The sequence below is a fragment of the Microdochium trichocladiopsis genome, assembly GCF_020744255.1.
Source record: "Microdochium trichocladiopsis strain MPI-CAGE-CH-0230 chromosome Unknown B0I36scaffold_5, whole genome shotgun sequence".
NCBI classification, from domain to species: domain Eukaryota; kingdom Fungi; phylum Ascomycota; class Sordariomycetes; order Xylariales; family Microdochiaceae; genus Microdochium; species Microdochium trichocladiopsis.
In genome coordinates, this window is record NW_025763548.1 from 1,598,902 (window position 1) to 1,619,128 (window position 20,227).

Consider the following 20,227-nt stretch of genomic DNA (forward strand, 5'->3'; position numbering starts at 1 on the left):
CGCAGTCGCACGACTCATTGAGTAGCTCCGCCGCCGGGCTTCGTAGTTGCGGCTCGCCACGAGATTCGCTATCTTGACGGTCAGGAGCAAGTATTATCATTGTACAATGGATCATTACTCGTCACATGCAGCAGAGGAGCAGATATTTTGTGCTCGTGATGGCTTTAGGCCTGGCGCAGGCTTCAAACCCCCAAACGCCGCCCCCCCCTGATACCTGCCACAATGTAACATTTTCTCTGGTGACATCAGCTTATCTCCTCTCGTCTTCGAGTTGCTGGTAATGTGTTGGTCCGCAAAGATGGTGTACAGAGTGACAGGCATCGATCAGGGGAGATCCGAGCGACCGGGAGCAAGGCAGCCTTGCCTAGCCAACGCTCTCTTCTGCAACTATTTATGCTCATCCCCTTCCCCGTCCTGACCTACTCTTCCCTCTCCAGCTTCTCACCCATACTCCTCACCCACACTCCTCACCCATCCTCCTCACCCATACTCCTCACCCATACTCCTCACCCATACTCCTCACCCATACTCCTCACCCATACGTCTCTTGGATCTCGAGACCATGTCGCATAGCTCGGGACTATCAACATGCCAGCCTGGAGAAAGTGCGAATCATACAGGCAGTCAGGCTCCCGAGGTCGAGATTGCCAAACGTCGCAGCGCTGCCTCTAATTCAGCTCGTATTCCCCGAACGATGCCCTCGGAAATTGCAATTGCTCGATGCCCGTATCAACCAAGCTCTGCTGCAGGGACGCCCCCTCCCGGTAACGGTTTGTGGCCATCAACGTCTTGGGCACCTGAGAGTTTCCAGATGCAGCCCCAGGTCCCAGTCGCATTGCAATACCAACGCGCAAGCTCTAGCACGGGGCAAGGTTCGAGAGCCAGATGCCAAGAGGCTGACACCAAGGACTGCTCACCCCCTCCTACAAGTTCTGCGTCTCATGCTACAGGAGCTGGCTGGAGCGAGCAACATCAAGTGCAGCCCTGCAACAACCTCAATCTCAAGAGACAGGCGGCGGACAACGAGAACGATCACAGCCCCGAGGGACAGGCATCGAACAGCAAGAACGTTCATAGCCTCAAGAGACAAGCATCGGACAGCGACAACGGTCGCAGCCTCAAGAGACAGGCATCGGACAGCGAGAATGTTCACCAACCCCAGAAGCGGGAAGAAACCAGTCCTCGCATATTCGTGCTCCGGGCTTCAGCTACTGAACTCTATAACTATGAGACTCATCTCGAGCGGGACGAGTCGACCGGACGAATCAAGGTTTTGCAACAATGGGCGGATTCCGAAGTGTCTTTCCACTCTCTGCCTGGGAAGACCCAGATGGAGTTCCTGCACTCGGTAGCAACAATTGGTAAGCCTGTTCTTGATCTTCTAGCCAAGTCACCTAGATACGAAGCTCCAGGGCCATATATACGCTGTAAGGCCTACAAGATCTATCCAAAAATCGGTCAACATGGTGGGCCTGTCTGTGTTTGCGAAGTGGGTTCCAACAGAGATAGCGCTTGGGGATCTGGACCGCGACAATCTCGAAATTACAAAGCAGCAGATGATCGAGGAGTTTGGGGAGGATACTTGGAATGCTGAGGCTTGGCACCTTTTCTCTTGAAATGAATTCGTTCTCTTTTGTCTGGAGGTTCGAAGATGGGGGAGAGGGGAGGCGCCTCTCAAGGCAGTACAAATTCGTTTCTTAGTACTAAGACACACAACAATGCAATGTAGCTTTCATCTCCGCCGACTAAGTTTCAGCCTCGAAGTTCACGAAATCAAGACAAACCACCGTAGCTATCGAGGATCCATGGCATGTTTTAATCACCATCATAGACTAGAGTTGTGGAAACCTCGAAACACTCTTAAAAACAGAGGTGAGCGTAAACGTGCGAACTCGTTTATTTCAAGTTCATGCTGCTAGTATCATCAATCAACGCCTAACGTCGTTCAGACCTACCCACTATTATGGCTTGGTATACGTAGTAATCTGCTTTTCTTGAAGGCAACATCCACTTTGCACGGAGACAAGCTTGACCCTTCATTGCTTCGTCGCTTCTACTGGGAAGGTTGCGCAACATTAGTATGTAATTATCCCGTCTACAATGTTCTATCTGGAACAACCTCATGGACCCAAGGGTCGAATGAACGATATTGATACCACAGATCAAACGTTGAAGCAGAAATCAGCCACTGATAATATGGAAGTGGAATCCTGCGAGCTGAGGGTCGAGCATATGCTATCGGGATCGAGCTCATTATACATATCCTTTGCTGTCTTTGGCGGTAGTGGCTCCGTAGAGGGATCCGGGGACCTTAGCCTCCCCAAGATCTCCCTGAAAAGCCGGGCGACATGAATATTTCTCTCTCTAAGAGAGTCATTGCAGGCTTTGGGTGTCGCCAGCGATAGTCCTGAATCTGTGGTTAGCTTATTACATCATTAAATGGGTGCGAAATCTTACCCCACGCGGGTGCTTTAACCAAAACATCAACCGCCAGCAGTCGAGTTCTAGGACTCGCAGATAAATGCGGACTGATGCGGATAAATCCGTGCGGCTAGGCTGTCCGAACTTGCGGCTTCGCAAAGTCCTTTCTAGTTGTAAGAAGTAGAGACGTTCAAGCCTGTGAACATACAGTTCGATCATATGATCCAGCTGCCAATGCACAGCCGGAGAAGCCGGTATTGAACCAGTGTTCCCGAACGTCGAGGGCCAAGGAGTGGAGGTACGTACATGTGTGGCTTGACGCGATCGATATGCCCAGCCAGGAAACAGGTTTTGGTGGTGGGTGAGGCACAGGCAGAAGCGGGCACCATGATCTCAGCGACCCAGAGCAGCCAGATAATTTCAGATTGTGGCAAAGGCAGACGACAGCCCCTTTGAACATTGACGTGTAAAGTGGGGGGCATTGTGGACGCGAAGGCCTCCCACTCCATCTGCCTTACTGTGGAGTTTACAGTCACATTCCATCATTATACACTTGGCAAGGCCAGATAGGGAAGGAGTGGGAGTCGCTCTCAGGATTTCGGCCGCAACTGCTATCTCTTGGGAACAGGCCTGTGGCCGTCTCTTACAGGCCTGCGTACAAAATCATACGGATAATCGGCAGGGTAAACGTTGTCTTGCGCGGAACATGTCGGCACCACCATTACGTGTCGTTGGTTGTCTACTGCGAGACGATGCGGGTGAGGAAAAACGTAGAGACATGGTTCTATTCATTCCGGTCACGGATAGTCCTTGCTGGTGAAAATCAGGAACGACCGCCTCTCCGACTACTAATGACCCAAGTCGCAGAGTTGTCTCTTCCCGAAATCAACTACGTGGGCTTGTTGCGTTCTTCTTGATCGTGGCAAGATCTTCTTCAGAGAATCCAAGCTCCTGCTTGGCAAACTGGACAAACCCTCCATACTTCTTCTGTACGCCATCGGTGAATGCCTTCCAGGAGGAAGCGCGAAGACTGCAGAGGTTCAAGAAGCCTGCCTCTTCTTGGCTCTTTGCATCGGTCTCAGTAAGCAAATACTGGAGCAGCATGAGCCGGACTGGCTCAGTACCGACTCTGGATAGCAGGTAGTCTAGCGTGACCGTCTCCTCGGATGCACCCGCAAGTGTCAGGAGAAGGCCGCCGAAAACGCCAGTCCTGTCACGGCCAGCTGTGATACCAAAACGTCAATAATGTCTCCAGCGCAAGTCGCGCTCGATTGTGAGAGGGCATACCTGTGCAGTGCACTAGGAACGGCTCGTCGGGGCGGTCTCGCACGTGCTCTAGGATAGCTTTCCAGCTTGGGACATAGACCTCAATCACTTCCAAGTACATGTCCTCGTACCCGGCCTCACCACCACCTGAAGCGAACATTGCCAGGTCTAGTCTCGAGCCGGGTCGCGTACTCGGGATCCACGTGGTCTCTACACCTTCGAAGACCGGCTCGGGCGCCTTTTCTCGTTCCGGCTGAGACCGCAGGTCAAACACGCGCTTGATGCCAAGCTTACCCTCGAGCACAGCCCTGCCATTGTCTGTGATGTTGGACAGGAGACCAGAGCGATACGCGAAGCCTGCGCGGAGCGGGCTGTCTGGGATCAATCCGAGGTCTCTGGTGTTGAGGGTCCCGTCTAGGTAGACAAAAGGCGGGTTCGTGAGGACCGGACCGTACTGTTCCTTTGTGATCTCCAGAGACACCTCTGTCTCGGCGAGCTTGAGGAGGCTGGCGTGGTCGGCCATGGTGCAGATCTTGGGGCTGTCTGCTTCCGTGATGGATGGGTCGATGGCTCGCCGCAATTACTTTGAGTGGTCAAGCTGCCGTCGATGGGTGCCTTGTGCAGGGCCAGACAATCTTGTTCTGTTACGAGGGTCTCACACGCAATTTGTAGACGATGAACGCCTCGTGATTTACTATAAACTGTAAGACCGGATGGAAGACCACCCGGTGTCCTCGCGTCCCGATACGTTCGTCAGCCCCCACTCCCGCCCTTTGCTTGACAGGGTTGTGGTTGCACCAGCCTCCCCTGAGGACATGTGATGAAGAGGTCTGGAAACGCCTGCCGCGCTATTGCCTGTAATTAGCACACTCTAAGCGGGAAGAACACCCTTGCAACCCGTTCCAAGATGGGCCATTGAAGCAGCCTCATCCTAGTGTCCTGTAGACCGAGCCGGCTGTTATCGCAGCTATCCGAGGCCATGCTTTTCAAGGCCGTCCACATGATGATTCTGTTTCTTTGAGCAAGGGTCCTCCAATATGGCAATAAGAGACTTAACGGTGGCTTGCCAGAGAGGTATGCTCGCATGGCCGTGTGTGTACTCGCAGATTTTCCAACTCGGGCACCCAGTAGCTCAACTTGTAGTCGGTACTCGCCTGGCGACACTCAGAGCAGTCTTTTGAGTTGTCCTTTTGAGATGGAACATAGGTTCTTCGACTTCACTCTCCTTGTGGGAACCGCTATGTTGCTTGCAAAATGTTTCAAAAGGTTGTCGTTGCAACTGAGTTGCCTGGACCTGACCACAAGAGGCACCAGTCCCTGCCAAGCCGCTGGCCACCAATCTGAGCGGGTGGGTCTCACAACTTCCGCCAGCCGACGGACGATGATGCATCAAATCGTCACTCGACCAAAAACAAGGCCCAAGCTCAGAACCTTCTTTTCCACACAAGCATGGATCGATTTTGGCTGCCGCGGGTGGGCGGCAACTCGCTGCTGAGCTACGGCTCGGCGGCAGTCGTCAGCATCGCCGCCCTGCTAAAGCTGCAGGAACACGCCACCAACTATTTTGGTTCGGAAACACATTGCTTCAAGTCCGTGCGGACGAACTGGGACGACCTTCCCACGGCCAATTGCTTCACGGTCTCTCCCAAGGGCATCATCACCAATGTGTATGCTGTGGACGACAGCAAAATTGGCAGCGGCAGCGAGAGACTCAGCGAGGGTTATGCCATCCCGGGCTTCTGGGACGGCCACGGACATCTTCTGCAGGATGATGAGGACCCGACGGTCCGCCTCAAAAGGGCCGCTGCTTATGAAGAAGAAGTCGAGGCCATCCTCAAGCCACTCCGTAGAAAGCCTTTCCATAAAGTAAGTTGTCACTGCATTCTGTTAGACACAAATACTCATACAAGCAGATCAACGCGTCTGAATTATCGGCGGATGCTGTTGCGCTCAAAGTTGAAGAATGTATTGGGCTCCGACAAGGCCCTGACGTATAAAATCGCATGCAAGCGTAAGATCTGCTGTTCTTATTGTGGATGACTACCGCCATTCGGGCGCCTCGTGATGATGGAGGAGTTCGTTGCTCCTGTCACCCGCTCCAATGAAATAGCTGAGCGAACTTCTCTCCGATTATCTGATAGAAAATTAACGACAACCTCGAATTCTCCATAATTCTTGACCAGTAGTGATATAACAGTGACTACAGAGACCGTCCTTGTCTAACAGACCAGACAAAAGACGGGTAAGGGGTAGGGCGGCACTAAGAGCACGCACGAAGTGAATTGATCGATTTGATATGATTGATCGAAGATTCGAAGCGACGAGAGAGAACTGTAAGCATGCAAGGGAGGGGGAGCATTGCGACGACGAAGCATGTGCCAGTCGTCCACGCAAGTAGCCGCACGTATAATACAACACTTCAAGCAGTATGAAGAAGAACTAGGAAGAGTGCTCGCTCGAGGTCGAAGTCGGGAGATGTGCGTGGCGCGGCCATCGCATCTTCAAGCACAGCTACCGTCGCTACCTGCGGCATCCTTCCGTAATTGGGGAGCAGGGTACAGGCTGACGTTTCACAAGCACCGTTTTGCAAACGGTAGTCGGGGCGAGCGAGCATAAATTTGCATAACTCAGATTGGAGAGCTTGGCAGGAGCTCAAGCTGAGGCGCCACCGAGCGTTGGAGGAAACCACGCTAGGACTGTTTAGGCAGCGCCACAGTGCCATTGGAAAACATAGTACCGACCGACACCTTGGGCAGCTCTTGTCCAACCACAGCTGCTGTACGATGAACTGGGTCGGGTCTGTCAAGGGCCCAACCAGACCCGGGGAAGAATGATGAGCCAACGGGAATAGACACACAGAGCGAGCTGCCAATGTATAAACGGCAGCTCAACGCGGGACGGCTAGACGATCACTATAGCATGTCGGCTCAAGCCGTCACTTCAAGTGGAGGGCGGATTTGATCTGGTGCAACCAAGGCTCTCCCGATGAGATCCGGTATCCACCAGGACACCGAACATTGATTGTGTCGTTCCCGGCTGCTCGTTCGCGGCTACGGAGCAGCTCGCAGATCGCGCCCACGAATGAGACCCTGAAAGGCACCATGTCCATCGAAGGAACCAGCTGCCTGGGTGTATGTGCGGGATTGCTCTGGCAACGGGTTGTTGACACCCTCGGTAGCACTTGTCCAAAACGTCTCGTCCCGACCTTTGGGCGAGACCGCATCTCGTCCTGAGCCACCCAGACCAGGCCGCTGAGTGAGCAGGCTATGGTGCCCGTCCATGACAGCCGCCTTCACCACTGGACTGGACCCTTTGTCGTGCCTCGTCGAGGCTGCTATCCGCTTCGCCGCCCTCCAGGCTCCCCTGGGCTGCCAGCCTTGAACCGCCTCGAAGTCTGGGCCTCTTGGCCAGGACGGGTTAGCGCGCGCACCACAAGCACGGCGCGGCCCACATGGAGCCAGCCCACACTGCAAAAACACCATGGAGGGGCAGAAATGGCAGCGTGCTGGCCAATCACGGCGTCCTCGATGGAAGCACGGCCAAATTTTGTCTTGCATGCTGGCTACCCACCGGCACCTGACAGCGCACGAGGGAGCGCAGGTCTCGCGGGAGACAGACGCCATGCGGCTGTAGAGGTGGGCGCGGACAAATTGGACCACAATGCCATGTTGAGGGCCTGCTGCGTCGGGTCGGAGTGCGGGTGGTCGCCTCACGGATACATGGTAGGTATTCTGTGGTCACTGCAGATACATAGATGGTCGCTACCCCGCCGTGGGCACGTCGAAGCTGGTCTCGTGTCTGGGGTGCAACGCAATAGGCGAAGGTACCGCGCAGAGCCGTCTGTTGTATGTGCCGGCGGCCACAGATGTATGTACCTACTTACGGACAGCCGCCCTCTCGAAGATCGAAGGGCGGCGGATGGGGCAGCGAGCCGAGCCAGGCGGCCTGCAGCCAGACGAGGTCGCCCTCGCTGGTCTGGTCGAGGTCTCCATCCGTGCCTGCGGCGGCGGCGTTGCGGGCTGCGGGCAGCAAGTAATTTTCAGATCCCCTCTTCTGTCCTGGGCCTGGCCGGCGGGCAACTTTTTAACACGCCCACTTACCTAAATACCTGCACTTGCATATTTCTCTTCCCTCCCCTTCCCCTTCTCCCACCAACTCCACCTCTCCCATCCTCTCCATCCCGGTGTTGGCCATCGTCGCATTCTCCTCAACTCTCTTTTTCCAGACCACCACAGACTCCCCCAGTCCAATCCTTCAAAATGGCCGACGACGCCCAGGTAAGCTGCTCTCTCCCCGCTAGCCCCTCCTCTTCACCTCTTGAGCGAGTCCAAAGGCCAGGCGGGCAGCTTGTGAAGATCACCCCGCACCTCCTCCCACCGACAAATTTCAGCACTGCGAGCCACCAGCCAGTCTCTCCGCCCACGCACTCCAAGCCTTTGGCCAGTGCTTGGGTGGAAATCACGCCATCAAGGACCGCCGGCGAAAGTTGTGGTCTCGCGCGCTTCGTTGTGGTGGCTCGCAAGTTCATTCTCGCGGGGCGGGGCTGGCATGGCATGGTTGGCAGGTTTCCCTTGCGCCGAAAGTCTTCGCGGGCTTTTGTCACATTGCTCATGAGGGTTCTCTTCACCACTGTGGGAGGAATTGCACGATGATGGCCACTCTCCGCTTGCGATCTGCGGTTGATGGACACGCTTGCTCCGTACTCGCAAAAAAGAAATGTATCATCCCTCGCTAACATGGCACGTCTCTCTGACAGCACGAGCACACCTTCGACTCCGCCGATGCCGGCGCGTCGCTGTCCTACCCTATGCAATGCTCGGCCCTCCGCAAGAACGGTTTCGTCCTGATCAAGGGCCGCCCCTGCAAGATCGTTGACATGTCGACCTCCAAGACCGGCAAGCACGGTCACGCCAAGGTCCACTTGGTCGCCCTCGACATCTTCACCGGCAAGAAGATGGAAGATCTCTGCCCTTCCACCCACAACATGGACGTCCCCAACGTCTCTCGCCGCGAGTACCAGCTCGTAAGTTGCTCTATTGTCTTTAGCCGGAGGGGCTCTTGCCTCGCCGTGCCATCACGCCCTGGGACATGCTGCTGACACGTGAGGCTCAATAGCTCGACATCTCCGACGATGGTTTCCTCTCCCTGATGAACGAGGATGGCGACACCAAGGACGACGTCAAGATGCCCGATGGTGAGGTTGGTGACAAGATCACCCGTCTCTTCAAGACTGAGGAGAAGGACACCAGTAAGTTTCTGCACCATAATCTGCTCGCAATGAAGGCGAGTCTCTGGGGTCGACCGTGTCTAACCTCATTCTGTTATAGATGTCATCATTCTCACCTCCATGGGTGAGGAGGCCGCTGTTGAGGCCAAGGAGGCCCCCAAGCAGTAAGCGTCTCGCTCTGCGATGGATGATTCTGCAAACAGCCCCACGGACAGCATGGACGCCTATCGGTACAGCCACCGGCATAAGCGCCATGCCAGTCGCGAATGACGATCGCTACGCTCTATTTGAAGCCATAGACATTCGAGGATTTGCCCCTCCTCTTGTGTTCGTTGCATGAGCAGCGGGTTATGTTTGGACGAACTTGGGTTTTTTCTCTGCTAGGTATATGACACGGTCACGAAAAAAGTACTTCGACGGGAGAACCCGCAAATTTATGACACACAACGTTCAGAAGCGCTTCGATGCGCCGTCACTCGTGATATTGGCCTTGAGGTGAAATGTTTGCCTCAAAGTGACAGAATGGTCAGAATGATTTGATATCGAACGAAAACTTCCAGTTTGCAAAAGGGTGCCATCGAGCCCCATGCTGTGGCGTGAAATACGACCGTAAACAGGGCGTAGAGAGGAGCATTACGACGCTGCAACATCATGTTGTTGGTACAATACTTCACGGACGTTCATCTCGGTAGTCGGGTTGTGCAAATGTACATGGAAGGAGGGTGGGCTCAAATTGCGGCCGTGGTCGGTGATTTGCTCTGCATCTCCAGTGAAGGAAATGAACGGAATCGGGTTTTGACGTTCACTTGGGCATACTGCATGATGGCGCACTGCTTGGTCGTGGTAGACCTCAAGGGTAGGTCAGGCGCCGTGTGGATGCAAACTCAATTGAGAGCTGGTTCCTGTTACCATCTGTTACACCATACCACACGTTTTTGCGAACAAACGCCATCACCGCTCCTCTCGCGCGCGCAGCTACCACAGCCTCGGCACCCAGAATGCTGCCCAAGCTCGCGATGGAGATCAGGTGATAGCTGAACGGCGGAACACCTGCAAGCCGCCCCGGGCCTACCTTTCACCGCATCATCTACCATCATTTCTGCCGGCAGCAACGAGCAAAGCGCAAAGGGAAGCTGCCAGACACTCTTATACAGAGTGGCACAATGTCGCCGAAATACCACAAGTTCCCGCCGGGCGAGCGGTGCGAGGAGTGCGGCTCGCGGCAATGGTACGCGCAGGACGCGCTGCGATACTGCCGCCGGGGCCATCTGCTCGAAGGCTTCGCCGCGCACAGCGGGGACGAGGACGACTTTGGCACGCAGGGCAGGACGACACGCAAGAAGAAGGAGAAGCCGCAGAAGGTGGCGGTCAAGCTGTCGGGCGACCTGGGGCGCGAGCTGTACCTCGAGGTCCTGCAGCTCGTGCTGCGCAAGCAGGTCTGGTGGCTCGTCCGAGACCGCGGGTTCCCTGAGGAGCTGGAGGGGATCGTTCAGAGCCTGTGGGCGCTCAGGGTCAGGTCGTTGCCGCTCAAGATTGTGTCCGCGAGGAAGCCTGCAGATGACTCGCAGGGCCGAGACGACGATGCCATGTCTGTGTCGTCCTCCATGGGAGGAGGCATGAGCTCTCAAGCCGAGAGTGTGGCCGGCGGAGAGTCGTCGTCAGAGTGGGAGCTGTCGGATACGACGACCAAGACTTGGGAACCAGATGTTGGCAGGCGGTGGAAGTTGCCACATCTCATCGACACCTTGGCTTTGTGCTATCTGGGCTGCCTCACGAGGAGACTGCCTGTTTCTACGTCTGATATACACCACTGGGCTCAAGAAGGCAGACTTGAGTATCTCTCAGCTGTAAGGCTGCACCAAGCCGCCGTCATGTGACTGAGTTGGGATGCTGATAAGTGTGGTGTGGCTTCTAGTTCACAAATCTACCCAAGAATGTGCGCGATCGCTTGCCAGCTGAGTTCCATCGCGCACTGCAGCCTGGGGATCATCTTAAACACGGGCGTCTGCAGGATGCAGCGAGAGACCTTGTCCTTGCTTTCAGAGCTAATTTCGACGTCACCTTCCCCCCAGTGAACCATGTCTTCACCATCGTCAGATACATTCGCGATCTTGTCCTGCCGTGTAAGTCGGCGTAAGAAGGGGCCGTGTAAACGCCCGACGTACTATACATGCTAACATGCTGGCTTATAGTCGAGTTGTACTCCATATGCACAGCAATTGCCAAGATTATAGGGGCAGATTTTGCTCATCAGGCAGATGGCCTCAAGCGGAAGGCCATGCGTGACCCGGAAACTCTCATGATAGCCTTGGTGGTTGTGTCAGCAAAGCTGCGATATCCCTTTGAGAGTTCCGGGGGCCGTGCTGTCGGGCAGAAGGCGATGGACTGGTCAAGATGGGAAGCCACGAGGCACTCCAAGCCAGTTGACAACGATCACATCACGCCAGGCGAGGAGTACACAGTCACTGCGAACGACGTGCTCACAATGGACAAAACGAAGCTAGACGATTACATGGACTGGTTCGAGAGCATGTTCCTCGGCGACGAGAATTCTGGGAGTAAGTCCAATCAATATCTGTCACCGCCCTTGGCCAGCGTTGGGCTTGTTTCTTTCGTCACGGCCATGTTTCTGACCCATATAAACAATGCGCAGCGGCCGAGGTGCTCCGTGAGCCCTTCCTCGGCGAACCAAGACATAGCGAATCACGCAAGACACTTAGTCTTGAGCAGGAGATAGAGCAGCACGACAAACACTTTGCGCAACAGTACAGGGACATGTATGCTACATCCAAGTCAACGACGGACTCCACAGTGCCGCAGCAGCGTGACTACGCGGACGGGCTGTGGTGCCCGATCTGGCAAACAGTGGAGGACCTTCCAGATATAGCCAGGTTCGCGTACAAAGAGGCGGCGGATCTTGCAGCGATACCACTATCCACGCTTGTCCGAGCTTGTGGGCAGATCGAGCGGCGACTAGAAGTGGTGTGTAAAGAGCGATGGAGTGAAAGGAAGGGCAAGCGGAAAGATAGCGAGTAACGAGGTCGCAGCGATGCTGCTAAATGAGCATGAAATATAAGAGAGCACCTCACTCCTTGCGACAACAGGTCACCGACAAGCCACTGGTCTGTCTATTCCCATATCGTCTTGCATGGTGGTTTGACGTTCATATCAACCTGACGAGTGGAGTGGGCCGAGCCGAGTACCAGGGTGTTGGGCTCCACCCAGCGACTGGTGAGATGGGTGGGGTCTGCCGGGTAACTTGGAAGACTCACCTCCTGCGAGGCTGGGCTGAATAATTTAAAAGTGGAGCCCGCACAAACTCGAACCCTGTGCGAGAAACCCAGGCTCTAAGCGAATTTCCTCCTCGTCCGCGCCCCTCCCTCCCGAGTTTCGTAGACTGCTGCGAAGGCGAAGAACATCACCGCCCACCGAAGAGACTCCATACTCACATTCGACAGCACTCATCACGAAGTACCGTCACAAGTAAGTCCCGCTTGAGCTGCAGTATCGTCGGTCCGGTCTCTGCGACAGTCATGCTAACCATCATGTGAACTACAGTGCAGATGTAAGTCTTTCTCTCGCCATTCCGGTCCCCAGCCATGCCCCAAATTTGCCGCTCGAGCGCAAACGAACCCGACGACAAACCCATCAACACGACTGCACCTGCGCCGCGATGAGAACATTGCCTACACCTCACCCACGGCCCACGACGACTACATCGACGTTGAATCTGAAATGAATCACGATTCCGGGAGTGGAGGCTGACAAGCGTGCCGAAACACAGCTTCGTGAAGACCCTGACGGGCAAGACCATCACCCTTGAGGTGGAGTCGTCCGACACCATTGACAATGTCAAGTCCAAGATCCAGGACAAGGAGGGCATCCCCCCGGACCAGCAGCGCCTGATCTTTGCCGGCAAGCAGCTTGAGGACGGCCGGACTCTGTCCGACTACAACATCCAGAAGGTTCGTCCTTGATCCCTCAGTACCTCCACCTGCGACAATGTACCCTGCTGCGCCAGGCTTCCGGGTCCCGCGAGACACGAGCAGATCCGCGACTTCGGTAGCCGCAATAGCAGGGAATAGGGAATGGACTGGAATGCTGACTCGAATCCGGTCATAGGAGTCTACTCTCCACCTGGTCCTCCGCCTGCGTGGTGGCATCATTGAGCCTTCGCTCAAGGCTCTTGCCTCCAAGTTCAACTGCGACAAGATGATCTGCCGCAAGTGCTACGTATGTTCTGGGCCCACAAACCACCCGACACCTCTTCGCAGGCTCCCAGTACTCACAAGATGACAAACAGGCCCGTCTTCCCCCGCGTGCCACCAACTGCCGCAAGCGCAAGTGCGGACACACCAACCAGCTCCGCCCCAAGAAGAAGCTCAAATAAGCGACTCGCCCCGAAGGCGACGCCCTCGTTCTGCGTGGGCACTTTGTTCCTCCATCTCCTCGGCGTCTGGTTTGGGCATCCACTTTTACGAACACCATCGGAAGGATAGGGGATATGACGCGATACATGAAAAACGGTTGTCTTCCGGTCTGGTCTACGCAGCGCCTGGCCGCGAAGATTTCTTGCCGAACGCGGAAAATAGCATAGGACTCCTCAATTCAATAAGTGGAATTTCAGCTGCGGAAAGAAAAGAAAAAAAATAAAGTTGAAACCATTCTCAGGGTCGTCTGCTCTTCGTGACTGCGCGCAAGTGACGATGATACCTAGAATTTAGGCCTGCATTACGAATGACGCTCCCTGTCGTCATGTTTGTCGAAGCATCCACATGATGTGCCTTTACATGATGTGCATAATCCCACGAATGCCGAAGCTACCTCACGGCGGGTATAAGGGAATAGACCAGCCACATCTAAAACTTTTGAGGTCATTGGGGAAATCGTTCAACTCTTGTCGGACTGTGAAGGTGCTTGCTCTATTGTAAGTTTGATGCTGTGTACCCTGCCGAAGCACCACGCTGGGCCAGGGGTGGTTGCACGGAGCTAACCGAAATTGGTTAGAGCCCATCAGCTTGTCGTGTCCTCAATGTGAGCTCCTTGCGTAGCCACGCCACGACCCCAGACGACGCCAGCAGGCATCAAGTTCACACGACACAATCGCTATTCACTCCGGACTCCTCGACCCAGACATCGACGCGAACCTCCCTTGGAGACTACATCGCAGGCTTATAGCGCCAACGATAGCAGCACCCTGAGGAAGCACCAACTCCTGCAGCCATGTCCGGCGCCGGGTATGATGCAGTGGTAGACATCGACGACGAGGTACGCCGCTTCTCCCTCACTATGGCTATCAGCCAGATCAGCCAGATCAGCCAGAGACAGCAGAGATGACAGAGCGGATGACTGACTCAATTCACCACAGGGTGACCTCGGCCACACCGACCTCCAGGAAGACCTCGAATTCCACACCTCCAACTTCAGCGACAACCAGCCGGGAGCCCGCAAGGGACCCTCTGCCTCCGCCGGCCTCCCGCTGCCTGCCACGGCGTCCGGCTCATCAAAGCGCTTCCTGTGGAGTCTTTCATTCTACGCGCAATTCTTCGACGTTGACACGAGCTCGGTGCTCTCGAGATGCTGGGCGGCGCTTTACCCGCGCGCCAACTTTCTTGATGTCCTCGAGGGCAACCCTGACCTGTACGGCCCGTTCTGGATCGCGACGACGGTAGTTTTCATCCTCTTCATGGGCGGCACGATCAGCCAGTACATGGCCAAGACGGGACAGGGTCCATTTGTGTACGACTTTGAGCTTCTGAGTGGTACGTACTCTTTACACACAATAAAGTCGATCATGAACCTGAGCGCAAGTAGTACTGACATGACTCCCATCAACCAACCAGGTGCTGCCGGCCTCATCTACGGCTACACACTGGTCATCCCGATCCTGCTCTTCGGCGCACTGCGCTACTTCGGCTCCGAGTCGGCGAACCTGCTCGAGTGCTGGGCGCTCTACGGCTACGCCAACCTCATCTGGATCCCCGTGGCCTGCATCAGCTGGTCCTCGATACAGATCCTCAACTGGGTCTTTGTCAGCGTCGGCTTCGGCCTGTCTGTCACCTTTCTGCTGCGCAACCTGTATCCGGTGCTCAGCGCCACCGACCGCCAGACCAGCAAGATCCTCCTCGTGCTCGTCATCGCCCTGCACCTGGGCCTGTCGGTCGCCATCAAGATCCTCTTCTTTGCGTCGGGCAGCCCGGTCGCGGACAACCCGAACCCGGCTGGCGATGCGCCACCGCCCCCGGCGGGGGACGCGGCGGGTCGGATGCTGTTCTGAAGGGTGGGCTATATTACGAGGCTCTGAGGTTTTTCCATGACTTTGCATGTGGGGTGGGGAAGTTTTAGTGCAAGGACGGAACGGCTCATGGGACGGGCGTGCGGTACAAGTCTGCCGTGCTCCGTCCTCGAGGACAGGTGCATGGCGGCGGGAGCAGCCGCGTTTCTAGAGAATACACAACAATTATCTCGCCTGCTTTTATTGCTGGGAACTATGCCCATATATATGCTTTTGACTCCTGTGTCCCCCAAGGAAGTCAAGGGATTGCACTTTCTCCCTCTAACGAGCTTCTACTTGATCGGGAGCTGTGATTCAAATACAATGAAGCTCGCGAAGTCACAGTACACGGCAACAAACTCGAGGATTTGTATGCAGTGAGCCGTGCCATGGGTATACTCTGCAACTGAGTAGATCCTTCTTTGACATGAACATCGATCGATGCGGGAGATAGAACGATCTCGAAGTGCTATGCAACCACCACCTATCTGATGTAATCTTGCAAACGTACTTTTCTACTTGGGCCATACGATTCGGCAATCGCAGGAGGGCGATGTGGAAGTGCTCGAGCCTGCTCCCCAGTACAAGTACATCGTGCTGACTGCGAACCGCGGACCGGGTAATGCAGAAAGAGTTCCAGACTAGGAATATTCAGGCTGCGGCAAGATACTATACTGAGTACTCATTATCTAGTCCGGTGTGTCTTGACCTTCGGCTGCGTCACCTCTCATCCCAGGTGCCGACCATGGCCCGTCATCCACAGCTTGATCTTGTCATCAACAACAACAACAAGCCAACAAGCGTCTCGGCCGGCCCACCCGCCGCGCATCAACACCACAACACCACCACAGCATCACAGCATCACAGCATCACAGCATCCTTCCTTCGTCTACCGCTGCACCTTGCCCCCCTTGGCAACCCACTCATCCCAGCTGCCCGGGTACTCCCCGACCGCCGTGAAGCCCGCGTCCCTGGCCAGGCCCGCGGCCGCGCGGCTCCTCACGCCGGCCTTGCAGTAGAAGAGAACCTCGGCGCCCTTGGCCGGGCGGGGGAAGCCGTGGGCGTGCTCGAACTCGTCCTCGGGCACGTGCCAGCTGTCGGGCGCCGACTTTACGGGGACGTTGATGGCGCCCGGGATGCGGCCCGTCGAGGAGAGCTCGTGGGGCTCGCGGACGTCGATTATGGTGATTTTGGTGGGCGACGACGACGACGACGAAGTGAGATCGCGGACCTGGGTGGGGGGGACGAGACAAGTTAGAATGTGAAGAAGAAGTTGGCGAGAAAGGAGATCGCCCGTTCCCGAAGATGACGATGACGCTTCTCGTCATTGTTGATACTTGAAAACCAGAAACGCAAAAGAAAAGAAAAGCCAGGAAACGATCTGTGAGAGAGGAAGAAAGAAAGAGAAAAAAAAAAAAAAAGTAAGAGAAAAGACGAACCTCCTCAAAACTCCAGATCTTCGTGTCGCCGGACCCCGCACTGGAAGACTCGTGCCGCCGACCACAGGGCGGCGTGCCCAGTCCTCCTTGACCACCACCACCACCACCACCACCACCGGGACGCGCCGCCATCTTGGGGGCCAGCGCAAGCAACACGGACGGCCGCCCCCGTGCACTGCTTCTCGCGGAAGCCGTGGACAAGTTCCTCCTCCTGCACTCACGAGCCGCAGCTGCGAACGCCATCCGACCAGGAACGATGGTGGTGGTAGCCGCCGGCCGCAGGACGAGGAGCGAGGCTCGCGCCGCCGCCGACGCCGAGGTGGTACCCGCGATGAGTTGTCGTGTCGCTGTCGCCATTGTGTCTCACTTGGCCCTTCAGTTGCGAATGCGCTGTGTTATATGCCGTCCTTCTTGGTCGGTCCCTTTTGGCAGTGCTGATCGCTGCTGGAGTTCTGGGTGTTTTTTTTTGCTTGCGTGGGAGGAGGCTCGTCGCTTTCTGCCAATTTGGGCCTTTTCTGCTTCTGCTTCTTCTCCTTCTTCGTCTGCTGGTGTATATGCTGTTCTAGAAGAAGCGCCGAGGTCGTTCGGGGGCAGTGGTGAATGCTGCTGTTAGAGGAGCTCCGGATGGCGCAACGTGGAATTGGAGCTTGCACGGAGGTTGCTTAGCTGATGTCACACCTCATCCCCACATTGACCTCGAGCTGTGTTCCGGTGCCGGCGCCGGGCATACTCTGCAGAACTCTTCACCAAAATGACTTCTGCTACCACTGGCATGATGCAACATATACCTGATCACTGAGTTTGGGGCATCCTCTTATGATGGTTTGGTTCTTTTGATTCATTATTGGTCGCAGATCACCCTTCTGCTGCTTCCCCATGCAAATCCTCCCGTACCTCGCCTAAACGTCGTCTATAGACTCCCACCCCCAGATTCCCTAAATATATACAATGCTGCATTACAATTATTCTAATGTTTTGGCTTCCTCGTCTGGTCAATGTTCCGAATGCCAAACGGGCTGTGCCTGCTTGCTTATGCTCATTCCATCATACATGAAGATTGTCTTGAGCTCGCGGTCTTCGTCTGCAGGGCACCGATTACCACTTACGCTCCTCCCAGGTCAGAGGGCAGTCGTCCTTTTGCAATACGTTAGTGTGTTTCGCTTCTGAGATATTCGAGGTGCAAAACATACCTTGGGGAAGATTGTGGCAAACACCTTCATCTCCTCAGAGACAGGGGTCGCGTGGTGGGTCCAGTCGACCTTGAGCGAGGCCTTGCCGAGGAACAGCACCAGGTTCATCTGGGCGTAATGCTGGCCGAGGCAGTAGTGAGGACCAGTGCCGAAAACGAGGTAGTTCTTGGCACCCTTCTCCTCGGCGTCGCCAGAGTAGTAGCGGTCAGGGTCGAACTCGTCAGGGTTCTCGTAGACATCGGGGTCGCGCAGGGCCATGTAGGTCGTGGGGATGACCATGGCGCCCTTGGGGACAGTGTAGTTCTCGGTGATCGGGAAGGGCTTCTTGACCTTGTAGGGCACCATGAGGACAGGAGGGCGCCACCGGAGAAGCTCACGGACGACGGCACGGGTGTAGGTCATGGACTCGAGCTGGTCAAGGGAGACAGAGGCATCGACATCGCCGTTGCGGACGCGCAGGTTCTCCTCGCGGACACGGTCAAGAACGTCGGGGCGCTGAGCGCAGACCTGGAAGAGGTTGGTGACGGCACTGCTGGTGGCATCCTGAGAGGCGAAGAGGAAGGTGAAGATGGTTCTCGAAATCTCCATGTCGCTGAACTCGCGGAGCAGAGGAACAGGCTTGCGGAGACCCTCGGTGGACTGGCCGGCCTCGGAAGCCTCGCGCCACTTCTTGGAGTCGAGAATGTCCTTGACCCAGGCATCCATGATGCACTGGACATCACCACCAGCACCGATACGGGCCTTGGACTTGGCAGCAGCCTTGGCGAACTCGTCCATGCACATGTCGGCGGCGCGCTTGCCGTACCAGGTGCGGGTGTAGGGGATGATGATGGGGAAGTTGACGAGGTCGAGAGCGGCAGTGACGAGGTAGTAATCGTCCGCAATCTTCTTGATGGCAGGGCCGGTCAGGTAAGGGCCGGTGAAGGTCTTGAGCGAGACGGCGCACATGAGCTCTCGGAAGTCGTGCATAAAGGGAACGGGCTTGCCGCCGGCATCCTTGGTGATCTGGAGAGCCTTGGTGAAGAACTCGCGGTAGACCTGCTCCTGGCCGGGGAGGTAGCACTCAAGCGCCTGGCGGGTGAAGAGGCCATTGAGGCCCTTGCGGTAGTCGACGTGGACCTTGCCGTCGAGGAAGACCCAGCTGTCCTCGCCGAGGATCTTGGTAGCGATGTCGACGACGCAAGGCTTGACGTAGGTAGGCGAGTTGAAAACCTTGCGGGCGAGGTCACGAGTGGAAGCAATGACGACGAACCTAAAGGTGACCAGAGAGTTAGTTTTGAGAGTATTGCCAGAAAGAGGAACCCGTAGGATAGACGTACTTGTGGAACACGGAGACACAGCTCAAGGGCCCGCTCTTCCACTTGCCAACGTACTCCTCGAACTTTGGGTTGAGGGACTGCAGGAAGGGGCCGATAAAGGGCTCCTTGAAGCGAGGGCCGACAATGGAACCCTTCTGGATCCAGTAGCTGACTGTAGTAGGCACACAAGATAATATCAGCGGTTGTTCATGGTACTGCGCCCCTTTTTGAATAGTCCATGGCAGTGGATCTCGTGTTCCTGCCTGCCAGACTCATGAGGAAACAAACATACCCTGATCATAGGCGACAGCAAGACCGAGAATGGTGAAGAACCAGGTGGCGATGCTGGCGTTGGCGACGGCGTCAATGGCGTCTGTGACCTGCGGGGGCAGGTTGGCAATAGGGAAGATGGACTCGGCCAGAGGCGACGAGAAGCTCGTAGCGTTGGAGGCCATGGCAGGCGACGGGGTGGCTCTTGTGAGCGGGTGTCGCAAACAGAGGGAGAGTTGTTGTTGTCCTCGTCGTCGTCGTCGAGGTCTATCGACAGCAAAGGGCAAGACGCGAGGAAGGAAAACAAGAACAACCACGACCTCGTTCGACGGACGGGGAGGAGGAGGAGGAGGAGGAGGAGGGAAGGAGGGCGAAGTGGAGGGTGGGCAGAAGGGGCAGAAAGAGAAGCTGCTCGGTGCTCGCGCTGCCGCCGCTACAAGCGCAGGGACGATTATTGCAGTGTTGGGTGCCCGCCGTTAAGATTGCAGTTTGTACTATGGTATTGCAGACCGGCCGGGGGGTGTGCCCGCCCGCGCAAGGGGTTGCAGTGCCTGCTGCCGGCGGCGACGAGGCAATGGCGTCTTCCGGAAGGGCCGCGCGCGCCACGGGCGGGCGACCGAGCGGATGGCCAGTTCCGGCTCGTCGCCCAGCACACGAAATTACATACATGCAAGCAGAGGCAGGGCGGCCAACAAAGAAGTGCGTGCCCCCTGGAATGCCCATCCATCCTCCAGAAGTGCAGGTCGACCTAGCGTACAAAATAGTCGACTGTGTGATTATACCTAGACATGTCAACACGCAGGCGCAGGCGCATCGCATAGTCGGGGTTGGATAGACACCGA

At 55.9% G+C, this 20,227-nt stretch overlaps 10 protein-coding genes across 10 annotated transcripts; 6 read left to right on the plus strand and 4 right to left on the minus strand.

Annotated features, from left to right (window-relative positions):
* Positions 1 to 518: 518 nt before the first annotated feature.
* B0I36DRAFT_431244 (uncharacterized protein) lies at positions 519 to 1,741 on the plus strand. Its single transcript, XM_046162579.1, has one exon. The coding sequence runs from the start codon at positions 563 to 565 to the stop codon at positions 1,592 to 1,594; it is 1,032 nt and encodes a 343-aa protein (XP_046012737.1). The 5' UTR covers positions 519 to 562; the 3' UTR covers positions 1,595 to 1,741.
* A 71-nt stretch (positions 1,742 to 1,812) lies between these two features.
* On the minus strand, positions 1,813 to 2,846 carry B0I36DRAFT_323099 (uncharacterized protein). Its single transcript, XM_046153925.1, has 3 exons — positions 2,458 to 2,846; positions 1,950 to 2,407; positions 1,813 to 1,872 (listed from the first exon to the last, which is right to left on the minus strand). The coding sequence occupies exons 1-2, from the start codon at positions 2,638 to 2,640 to the stop codon at positions 2,312 to 2,314; spliced, it is 279 nt and encodes a 92-aa protein (XP_046012738.1). The 5' UTR covers positions 2,641 to 2,846; the 3' UTR covers positions 1,813 to 1,872; positions 1,950 to 2,311.
* A 144-nt stretch (positions 2,847 to 2,990) lies between these two features.
* On the minus strand, positions 2,991 to 4,415 carry B0I36DRAFT_117994 (protein-tyrosine phosphatase-like protein). The gene is made up of 3 exons (XM_046147995.1): positions 3,709 to 4,415; positions 3,515 to 3,644; positions 2,991 to 3,451 (listed from the first exon to the last, which is right to left on the minus strand). Exons 1-3 carry the CDS (start codon positions 4,208 to 4,210, stop codon positions 3,307 to 3,309), a joined length of 777 nt encoding a protein of 258 aa, XP_046012739.1. The 5' UTR covers positions 4,211 to 4,415; the 3' UTR covers positions 2,991 to 3,306.
* Positions 4,416 to 5,066: 651 nt separating this feature from the next.
* B0I36DRAFT_323104 (uncharacterized protein) lies at positions 5,067 to 6,152 on the plus strand. The gene is made up of 2 exons (XM_046153926.1): positions 5,067 to 5,553; positions 5,601 to 6,152. The coding sequence occupies exons 1-2, from the start codon at positions 5,137 to 5,139 to the stop codon at positions 5,682 to 5,684; spliced, it is 501 nt and encodes a 166-aa protein (XP_046012740.1). The 5' UTR covers positions 5,067 to 5,136; the 3' UTR covers positions 5,685 to 6,152.
* A 1,546-nt stretch (positions 6,153 to 7,698) lies between these two features.
* On the plus strand, positions 7,699 to 9,551 carry B0I36DRAFT_323107 (eukaryotic translation initiation factor eif-5a). Its single transcript, XM_046153927.1, has 4 exons — positions 7,699 to 7,964; positions 8,444 to 8,710; positions 8,803 to 8,935; positions 9,015 to 9,551. The coding sequence occupies exons 1-4, from the start codon at positions 7,947 to 7,949 to the stop codon at positions 9,080 to 9,082; spliced, it is 486 nt and encodes a 161-aa protein (XP_046012741.1). The 5' UTR covers positions 7,699 to 7,946; the 3' UTR covers positions 9,083 to 9,551.
* A 137-nt stretch (positions 9,552 to 9,688) lies between these two features.
* B0I36DRAFT_323110 (uncharacterized protein) lies at positions 9,689 to 12,069 on the plus strand. Its single transcript, XM_046153928.1, has 4 exons — positions 9,689 to 10,761; positions 10,830 to 11,037; positions 11,107 to 11,472; positions 11,568 to 12,069. Exons 1-4 carry the CDS (start codon positions 10,078 to 10,080, stop codon positions 11,948 to 11,950), a joined length of 1,641 nt encoding a protein of 546 aa, XP_046012742.1. The 5' UTR covers positions 9,689 to 10,077; the 3' UTR covers positions 11,951 to 12,069.
* A 196-nt stretch (positions 12,070 to 12,265) lies between these two features.
* B0I36DRAFT_323113 (uncharacterized protein) lies at positions 12,266 to 13,608 on the plus strand. The gene is made up of 5 exons (XM_046153929.1): positions 12,266 to 12,397; positions 12,473 to 12,479; positions 12,699 to 12,879; positions 13,037 to 13,147; positions 13,218 to 13,608. Coding segments are annotated over exons 1-5 (387 nt in total). The 5' UTR covers positions 12,266 to 12,396; the 3' UTR covers positions 13,305 to 13,608.
* A 375-nt stretch (positions 13,609 to 13,983) lies between these two features.
* Positions 13,984 to 15,406, plus strand: B0I36DRAFT_323117 (uncharacterized protein). Its single transcript, XM_046153930.1, has 3 exons — positions 13,984 to 14,182; positions 14,283 to 14,676; positions 14,758 to 15,406. The coding sequence occupies exons 1-3, from the start codon at positions 14,138 to 14,140 to the stop codon at positions 15,189 to 15,191; spliced, it is 873 nt and encodes a 290-aa protein (XP_046012744.1). The 5' UTR covers positions 13,984 to 14,137; the 3' UTR covers positions 15,192 to 15,406.
* A 671-nt stretch (positions 15,407 to 16,077) lies between these two features.
* Positions 16,078 to 16,759, minus strand: B0I36DRAFT_349198 (Rhodanese-like domain-containing protein; the record flags this gene model as incomplete). Its single annotated transcript, XM_046156771.1, has 2 exons — positions 16,078 to 16,419; positions 16,628 to 16,759. The coding sequence occupies 2 exons, from the start codon at positions 16,757 to 16,759 to the stop codon at positions 16,078 to 16,080; spliced, it is 474 nt and encodes a 157-aa protein (XP_046012745.1).
* Positions 16,760 to 17,377: 618 nt separating this feature from the next.
* Positions 17,378 to 19,812, minus strand: B0I36DRAFT_288860 (cytochrome P450 61). The gene is made up of 4 exons (XM_046151659.1): positions 19,408 to 19,812; positions 19,137 to 19,287; positions 17,818 to 19,069; positions 17,378 to 17,761 (listed from the first exon to the last, which is right to left on the minus strand). Exons 1-4 carry the CDS (start codon positions 19,568 to 19,570, stop codon positions 17,723 to 17,725), a joined length of 1,605 nt encoding a protein of 534 aa, XP_046012746.1. The 5' UTR covers positions 19,571 to 19,812; the 3' UTR covers positions 17,378 to 17,722.
* Between the last annotated feature and the right edge of the window lie 415 nt (positions 19,813 to 20,227).

Excerpts from the sequence above, each read along its gene's own strand:
- B0I36DRAFT_323110 (XM_046153928.1), top strand. The coding sequence starts at position 10,078 with ATGTCGCCGAAATACCACAAGTTCCCGCCGGGCGAGCGGTGCGAGGAG. Across the intron at positions 11,038-11,106 it reads TCGCGATCTTGTCCTGCCGT|TCGAGTTGTACTCCATATGC; the intron begins GTAAGTCGGCGT and ends GCTGGCTTATAG. Across the intron at positions 11,473-11,567 it reads CGGCGACGAGAATTCTGGGA|CGGCCGAGGTGCTCCGTGAG; the intron begins GTAAGTCCAATC and ends AACAATGCGCAG.
- B0I36DRAFT_323107 (XM_046153927.1), top strand. Across the intron at positions 8,711-8,802 it reads CTCGCCGCGAGTACCAGCTC|CTCGACATCTCCGACGATGG; the intron begins GTAAGTTGCTCT and ends GAGGCTCAATAG. Across the intron at positions 8,936-9,014 it reads GACTGAGGAGAAGGACACCA|ATGTCATCATTCTCACCTCC; the intron begins GTAAGTTTCTGC and ends ATTCTGTTATAG.
- B0I36DRAFT_288860 (XM_046151659.1), bottom strand. The coding sequence starts at position 19,570 with ATGGCCTCCAACGCTACGAGCTTCTCGTCGCCTCTGGCCGAGTCCATC. Across the intron at positions 19,288-19,407 it reads TGCTGTCGCCTATGATCAGG|TCAGCTACTGGATCCAGAAG; the intron begins GTATGTTTGTTT and ends TGCCTACTACAG. Across the intron at positions 19,070-19,136 it reads TGTGTCTCCGTGTTCCACAA|GTTCGTCGTCATTGCTTCCA; the intron begins GTACGTCTATCC and ends GGTCACCTTTAG.
- B0I36DRAFT_117994 (XM_046147995.1), bottom strand. The coding sequence starts at position 4,210 with ATGGCCGACCACGCCAGCCTCCTCAAGCTCGCCGAGACAGAGGTGTCT. Across the intron at positions 3,645-3,708 it reads GTTCCTAGTGCACTGCACAG|CTGGCCGTGACAGGACTGGC; the intron begins GTATGCCCTCTC and ends TTGGTATCACAG. Across the intron at positions 3,452-3,514 it reads GTCCGGCTCATGCTGCTCCA|TCTTCGCGCTTCCTCCTGGA; the intron begins GTATTTGCTTAC and ends GAACCTCTGCAG.
- B0I36DRAFT_431244 (XM_046162579.1), top strand. The coding sequence starts at position 563 with ATGTCGCATAGCTCGGGACTATCAACATGCCAGCCTGGAGAAAGTGCG.
- B0I36DRAFT_323117 (XM_046153930.1), top strand. The coding sequence starts at position 14,138 with ATGTCCGGCGCCGGGTATGATGCAGTGGTAGACATCGACGACGAG. Across the intron at positions 14,183-14,282 it reads TGGTAGACATCGACGACGAG|GGTGACCTCGGCCACACCGA; the intron begins GTACGCCGCTTC and ends AATTCACCACAG. Across the intron at positions 14,677-14,757 it reads CGACTTTGAGCTTCTGAGTG|GTGCTGCCGGCCTCATCTAC; the intron begins GTACGTACTCTT and ends TCAACCAACCAG.
- B0I36DRAFT_323113 (XM_046153929.1), top strand. Across the intron at positions 12,880-13,036 it reads CCGACTACAACATCCAGAAG|GAGTCTACTCTCCACCTGGT; the intron begins GTTCGTCCTTGA and ends ATCCGGTCATAG. Across the intron at positions 13,148-13,217 it reads TGATCTGCCGCAAGTGCTAC|GCCCGTCTTCCCCCGCGTGC; the intron begins GTATGTTCTGGG and ends GATGACAAACAG.
- B0I36DRAFT_323104 (XM_046153926.1), top strand. The coding sequence starts at position 5,137 with ATGGATCGATTTTGGCTGCCGCGGGTGGGCGGCAACTCGCTGCTGAGC. Across the intron at positions 5,554-5,600 it reads GTAGAAAGCCTTTCCATAAA|ATCAACGCGTCTGAATTATC; the intron begins GTAAGTTGTCAC and ends TCATACAAGCAG.
- B0I36DRAFT_323099 (XM_046153925.1), bottom strand. The coding sequence starts at position 2,640 with ATGATCGAACTGTATGTTCACAGGCTTGAACGTCTCTACTTCTTACAA. Across the intron at positions 2,408-2,457 it reads GGTTAAAGCACCCGCGTGGG|GACTATCGCTGGCGACACCC; the intron begins GTAAGATTTCGC and ends CCACAGATTCAG.